The sequence below is a fragment of the Carex rostrata genome, chromosome 6, assembly GCF_964058835.1.
Source record: "Carex rostrata chromosome 6, lpCarRost1.2, whole genome shotgun sequence".
Classification (NCBI taxonomy): Eukaryota; Viridiplantae; Streptophyta; class Magnoliopsida; order Poales; family Cyperaceae; genus Carex; species Carex rostrata.
In genome coordinates, this window is record NC_135923.1 from 6449815 (window position 1) to 6456984 (window position 7170).

The following is a 7170-nucleotide window of genomic DNA, read 5'->3' on the forward strand; positions in this document are numbered from 1 at the left end:
GATCCCAAGAAATATCTCTCAACTCGGATCTCACGTTATTAATTTGAGACAATGCCTCATTATATTCAAACCCGATTTAGTAAACAAGCTGTGGCTCAAATTCAGCAAGATCAACTGATCCTGACTCAATCGGGGGCATGAGATAGGCAGCTATCAGCTCTGACACCAAAGCCGAAATAAGAGGAATTTTCTTAAGGTTCTTCACAAGAGGCATGTCGTTAGATTCGCCGACGGCAAGTAATTGTTCATTTATTTCCACCATTCTGTCGAGTTTTCTCTTAAACTCTGGGTTCTCTACATCCAAAACTGCCGGGAAAATTCTTGCAGTTGTGCGGTTGGTCTGAAAATATGTACATTAAAGAAGTCAAGAATTAGAGTACTGCAGTACTGCATTGCTAATTTTTCCTGGAGGGTTTTACTTTTATCAGTAACGTTTCTATTTGAAGCATAAAGAATATTAGGATCAAGCATTGTCATATTGGACCTCTATACCATACTGGCAGAACAATAACAGATGGTACCACTAGGTAAGGGAACCAGCCTTCAATTATATTTTGACTTCTCTTATTTCCTTATTTTTTATTTATTCATTGATTAATTTTTTTTTTTGTCCTCTGTAAGTGGTTAAGCACTAACATATAACATTATAGCATGATAAAACCTTATCATTGAAACCACCAATACCAGTAATTGGCATGCAGCAGGATAATCCTTGATTAGGTAATCATAAATCAAATATATTAACATACCTCAATAATAACATGCATGTCAAACTCCTTGGTGTTCAACCCAATGCCTTCATAGAATTTGGTTCTCTGACAATCGTTTAAGTACATTGTCACGTACACCTGTCATATAATAAAAATCATATCAATGCATCTTAATACAACCATATATCAGAATGGGGGAGCCAAATTCAGTGGTGTCAACCAAGAGAAACTTCTCAGGAATTTTTTGTGTGAAGTTAAAAAGTTCGTATAATTTAAAAGTATCTTTTAAAACTTAGTGGGGTCAATCAATCTTACTGAAAGGCAGAAGAAGCGGGACCACAGCTTAGCCTTCCAGTCATTCAAAAATTGTGGCTGAGCTTTCATCAGAGCGGAGAAGAAGTCACCATGCCGGTTCTCATCCTGGCACCAGTTCTCGAAGTACTTGAAAATGGGGTAGACCTGGTATTCAGGGTTTGCCTTCAGATGCCGATAAATGGTGATGTACCGCCAGTACCCGATTTTCTCTGACAGGTAGGTGGCGTAGAATATGAATTTTGGCTTGAAGAAGGTGTACTTTCGGGCTTTGGTCAGGAAACCCAAGTCTAATGCCAAGTTAAAGTCAGAGAGCCCCTTGTTCAGAAACCTGAAAATGTATTTAAATTATAAACACTGGATGTTGAAAGAAAGAAAATATATTAAAAATGTGTTGATATTTTGTTTGCATACCCAGCATGTCTGGCTTCGTCCCGGGACATGAGAGAGAAAATCTCTGCTACCACTGGATTTGTTTTCTGTCATGAAAAATTCAAAATGATAATTAGTAATTTAGTCAGTGAATATGGCCACGCACTACAATTCATAAATCCATGCACATTTTTCACTAGAGATTTTGTCACGATGAGGCAATTCATCAAACAGTTGACTAACATAGCATTGGTTCTTAAGACTTGGCTTTCAACAATCAATTCTAGACATTTCAAGTACTTTTAACAATAGCACGCTATAATAACAATAAAATTAACCTTAAGTCTCCTTCCAAGCTCCTTGTAAAGCAAAAACCCTGAAAACTCAGCAGTGCAAGACCTCTCCAGAAATTCCACAAAAATCTGACGAAGTGGGCCCTGCATCTTATCAGCCGCTTCTTTGAATTCCTTGTTGCGCACAAAATGGGTCTGGTTATAATCCGTCTTGAATTCATTTAGCAATGCCTCGAACTCTGTTTGGTTCAAGTTTTTGTTTATCTCTGTATTGAAAAGCTGCTCCATTTCATCGAAATCAGTTGTGTAAAACCGCGGGGTTAGCAGGGATTCCTTTATCTCAGTTTTACTAAATTTCTTCTTTGGGGTGGTGTTGGTATTGGTAGTGGCAGTGGCCATGACTCTGAATTGAGACGGGTTGAGGAGTCGGACTGTAGAGAATTTCAACATTGGTCGGTTGAGCTTTTGCATGGGAGAGATGGGTTTTACAAGAGACAGCTCAGTGGCCGCCATTTTTAATTTGCTTGTTTCTCGGCCGAGAAAGAGTACAGAGAGAGAGTGATCTTGTAATGGATAAAGAAGCAGAGAGGTAAATTAAGGAGCTTATTTTTATCTCGTCTTGGCGATTGGGAGTGTCATCCGGTGGAAATCCAAGGGTTCAAATCAGGTGATGACAGGTGGAAGAGAATCGTGAAGTAGAGAATTATGGTGTGTTGTGGGAGAGATAATTAGTGGCCGTAGAGAGGACACGTGGAGAGTTCTGAGTAGCTCTACGGATTACACATTGGCTGTCACAGTGGCACGGAGCAGATCAGAGTGCCCATAGGAAAAAGCACTTTGTTCTGAATTCTTTGATCGGTGGGTTTGAAAACCGGAAGTAAACTGCTCTTAATTGAAAGGTGTATACTGTATATGTCATGGGCCTGATCTTATAGGAATATCTTAAGACCCAAATATAGTCCATTTGAATCGGCCTTTTAATGGGCCGGTTTAATCTGTACCATGCTCGAACTATGCCCGAAATTACTTAGCAGACATTCCAAATGAATATAAGGTTGATTTGACACTAAGCTCCAGACTACGTATAATAGCAGCATTCTTAATTTCGATCTACAACTCAACATGGTTAGCAGAATCCTTTGCTGCATTACCTACATTTGCAGAAGTCAAAATCAAATAATTGCACTCGGATATAGAATAATTCCATTACTATAATATTTGTCTGGTCAGATCTCTATTCAAATTAGACCATTGATTTGCATTGCATCAAGCACTAACTTAGCTTTCCTGTGTATATAAAATTGCAACGGGTGCAATATTCTCACATCAAATGCAAACATGGATAAATTGAGGTTCCTGTAATTTTTTTCTCATTTTTTTTTGTTTGATAAAAGGTTTGTCAGCGCTAAGAAATTGCTCATACTTCAGGTTAGCATATTATTTTTTTTCCCTACTAAACCAGGGCATGCCAAATCCTCTACATAATTTGATTAACTTCTCAAAACTACATGCATTGGACAGCCAGTACAAGGCTACAGGCAAAACAAAAAACAACAGAAAAATAACAAAAAAAATTAAACAATCATTTTTTTTTTGAAGTCCTACTAATTCAAATTGGAGGATAGCTTCAGGCACTCGCTCTGGCAACGTTTGAGACATATATCGTTCCAGTTCGGCACCTGGTGCTGATTCACACAGACTGTTCGTGCGCACGCATCTGCACATGCATCCAGTTCAGACACCCCGCAGACTGTTACACAGGTATCGGGTATTGGGTCCTTAGAGAATGCCCCGACTTTTTTCAACATCCGCTTAGATGTGCAGACCCGCTCACACACGAAGACTTCGTCTGAGTTCTTTTCACGGCCTCTTGCAGCTTTCAGACGGTTTTCTTCATCTCTCCTTCTCTTTACACGAATTGCTTGTCCAGCAAGCAAGGCCGGTACAGCAGCTCCTAGTAAAGACCACCAGATGCCGTCCATCATGCAAGTTGGGGATTTATCAGGGTTAACCTCGTAAAATTTTCTTACCTGGATAGGAGATGTGGGCTTAATTAGAATATCAAAGTTTAAATAGAGCAAGGAGATGGAATTCAATCAATGCAAATTGGGATGATTGCAATGTTTATGCTCTGTGATTTTTGTATCTGTAACGCCAAAAAACATGATATATGTTAGTTATGTACTTAAGTTTCATAAATTACATTGTACAAAAATTTCCAAACTGAACACATCAGAAAATTAGATTAGAGAGCTTGGATGGGACAGTTGAAAACTGAAATTTCATACTTGGTAACCAAAAATAGGATAGTGGACGTTTAAGTACAATACATACACATAAGAGATCAAAAATTCAGGCAATAACTAAAGGACATATTTACATAAACAAATTAGCATCTCTCAGTAGAGCATGGAATTGGTGTCCTAGCAAAATTATTTTTGGAACAGTGAAGTAAATTAGCAGAATAATACGGAATGAGCAAACTATAGTTCCACAAGAGAAGAAATGCTAACTTCCCCCAAAAGAAACCAAGAATGAATTCATATATGTCCTCTATTTAATTAAACACATCTGCCCTTTCAGGACAACAACAATAGTACATATACAACCCTAATAGACAAGAGTTTCGCTTGCTAATGAGAAATTGTTTGAGAGAGATAAGGTTAGAACGGGCTACCAAAATAAAGAAAGAAACTTTGCAAAATAGTCCTTTTACACTAATTGTAAACCAAAATAGCTTGATGAAATCTTGTCCAAAATAACCTCCAGGGCTCGACCTTAGGATTTTGATCGTTTACCAGATAACAGTGCCATTTGTACCCCAAATATGAAATTGAAACTCTGTGCAAGACTGAAGCTGAGTTCCAGTATTAATCTGGTAACCATTCCCAGATATTATTCTGATAGAGAGAACCTAGAGGTGATTTTAACCCAAAATTTCAAGGGATGGTTATTATTATTACAGCTCGAAATTGGACTGGCCAGAATATTTTATATTTTACTAAACATTCCAAAAGAAACATATGCTGGAAAATGAAACTAGAAATGCAATTATTGAAAGAAAGAGAATTGCAAGAATTCTCACTCAAACCCAGGCGCCCTTTCTTACCCCGCCAAAATTTAGAAAAAAGAAAAGAAAAAAAAGCTACCCCAAAATATGTGTGTTGTCATGTTGTGTACTTCTGTTCTGAGATCAATCAAGCAACAGTTGAACTAAACAAATGAACCCTAGGGAGAAAATAACGGAAGCATATTTATGAAAAAACAAAAATGAAATAATACACACAAAGCAAATTGATAATAGTATTCAAAATTCACCTCCTATTTCAACGAGAAGACTAGGGTTTATGGAGCTCGTTCGCCCTTCTGGCGTTCTAGCTCTACTCGCAGATGAAATCGTACCTATAATTAACGTCATATATTCTTACTTCAACTAGAGAAAAAGAAATAAGACTGAGCCCATTGGGCCGAAGTTCTTATCTAAAAGAGCATTTTTTATAAATTGGAGGCCCATGTAGTAATTACTGTCGAAATTGTAGAGCTTATTTCTTGTTATTTTGCGTTGGCAGTTGGTAATTTCTGTATGTTCTCTGCGGTAAAAAGTTGATTAATTTTTTATTGATCCCGCAAAGTTTTTCTAGAAGTGTAATTTTTTAGTGCAGTAAGTTTGAAAATGTATTAGCTTGTTAAATAAAGGTACGAGTAAAAACTATTTTGTACTTGTAATTCTATAAGATAATTGATAAATATAAAAATCATATATGATAATTATTTGTATTTATACATATAACTACATAATTTTATTATTATAATTAGATTGATTTATATTAAATTACATATCATTTTATAATTTCATAATTTATGATAAGATTAATTTATTCAGAAATTTATATAATTATTTAATTAATAATTTGTATTTTTAAAATCATGAAATAAAAAAAATTACAAATGAAATAATTTTTTTATTATTATTTTTTATGATATTAGATACTGTATTTAATATATATTTATTGTATTTTTAAATTAAATTATATATGCTACTAATTTGTTAGCTAATAACGGTTGTTTGTTTTATTATTCGTTCTCTTCATAAATAAAAATAAAATATGGATAAAATAAAATACGAGTTAAAACTAATTTAAGTACAAGAATAAAAATAACTCAGGCCCTACTCGTTCACCTCTAAATAAAGCGAACAATCTATATATATATATATATATATATATATATATATATGTATATATCTGACTTCTCTTCCTCTTCGGCTTAAAACAATCATCGAATTAAGACGAAGAACAAGAAGCAAAAAATTGCTCTTTTTCGAGTTTCATCTCCATCTACCGAAAATTGATCAATGTCACGTTTAAGTTTTTCAGAGCTCATGCAGTTATACAGCTCCAACTTGGACTTGGACAATTTTGCTATGCCCGGATCTGCCATTAGAGCATCTGCTCTGGCCTCCAAGGCAATTCAGTCGCTAAAAATTGTTAAAAACGGAGAAAAAGAGAAGCTGGAAGAAGAGTGCGCCATTTGTATGGAGAAGCTATTTGGTAAGGAAAACAAAGAGGCAGTGGTGAAAGAGACGCCTTGTGGGCACAGGTACCATGGAAAATGCATAGAGAAATGGTTAAGGAAACACAGATCGTGTCCAATGTGTAGGTACCAGATGCCACAGGAGATTAGAGAGGAGAAAGTTAGAATTAGTTCAGAGCCAGACAATGTCCAACAAGTTTAAGAATTTAGGTTTATTCGTCGTGAGAGGATGGATGGAGATGCTTAGTGTAGTAGCTAATTAGGGTTTTAGTTTAGGGTGTGAGAGGATGGATCATGGAGATGCGTAGGGGAAGGTCTCGAGTCGAGTAGGGTTTTTTTTTTAATTAAGTTAAATTTTTCATTTTTTTCCCTTTTTTATTTGGTACAGTGAATTCAAAATCACAGAGAAATACGCATTTTGCTTTTTTGTTTGGACTAAGCATGATTGGATATTGACTTAAATTAGTTTTGGGGATTTTTTTTTTTTTATACCTGATGGTGGTGGTGGTGGTGGTCTCGTATATTTGACAACATGATAAAAGAACTACACATTTTATAAAATTGATAAAAAATGCAGAGAAGTGAACTAAAATATTGTTCCCTATATTAACAAACTACGAGATTAAAGATGATAAAAAACGTAGCAAATTTTATGAAATGCACTGATATGTGACACAATTTTTAATTTTTTTAATTTTTGTAGTTCCATCTTAAATAATTTCAAAGTTCAGTGTTACAACACAATTTTCTTACCAAATTTCAAACTTGCTAGAATTCAATGTGTTAATGGGTACGATAAGGGACACAGTTTGGATGAAAGTATTTTCATATTTATATTTATTAAGAATTGACTTTACACATACTTTATTTTTGTTCATTAATAATTTTCTTTATTTTACTCTACTATTATCTGTCAAGATCATCAGGTAACAAAACAATAGGAGATGAAT

At 35.2% G+C, this 7170-nt stretch overlaps 3 protein-coding genes across 5 annotated transcripts; 1 reads left to right on the forward strand and 2 right to left on the reverse strand.

Moving 5' to 3' along the window:
- On the reverse strand, positions 1–2404 carry CRD1 (dicarboxylate diiron protein, putative (Crd1)). The gene is made up of 5 exons (XM_078303253.1): positions 1733–2404; positions 1437–1501; positions 1026–1353; positions 750–848; positions 1–340 (listed from the first exon to the last, which is right to left on the reverse strand). The coding sequence occupies exons 1-5, from the start codon at positions 2198–2200 to the stop codon at positions 77–79; spliced, it is 1224 nt and encodes a 407-aa protein (XP_078159379.1). The 5' UTR covers positions 2201–2404; the 3' UTR covers positions 1–76.
- Positions 2405–3091: 687 nt separating this feature from the next.
- LOC144556079 (uncharacterized protein At5g64816-like) lies at positions 3092–5092 on the reverse strand. Of its 3 annotated transcripts, none has more exons than XM_078304575.1 (2): positions 5006–5092; positions 3092–3717 (listed from the first exon to the last, which is right to left on the reverse strand). In XM_078304575.1, exon 2 carries the CDS (start codon positions 3670–3672, stop codon positions 3292–3294), a length of 381 nt encoding a protein of 126 aa, XP_078160701.1. In that variant the 5' UTR covers positions 3673–3717; positions 5006–5092; the 3' UTR covers positions 3092–3291. The 3 variants fall into 3 exon arrangements, with proteins under 3 accessions (XP_078160701.1, XP_078160702.1, XP_078160703.1); XM_078304576.1 differs by lacking the exon at positions 5006–5092 and adding an exon at positions 4974–4996; XM_078304577.1 differs by lacking the exon at positions 5006–5092 and adding an exon at positions 4773–4795.
- A 976-nt stretch (positions 5093–6068) lies between these two features.
- LOC144555613 (E3 ubiquitin-protein ligase MPSR1-like) lies at positions 6069–6422 on the forward strand. The gene has a single exon (XM_078304008.1). It carries the CDS (start codon positions 6069–6071, stop codon positions 6420–6422), a length of 354 nt encoding a protein of 117 aa, XP_078160134.1.
- The last annotated feature ends 748 nt before the right edge of the window (positions 6423–7170 follow it).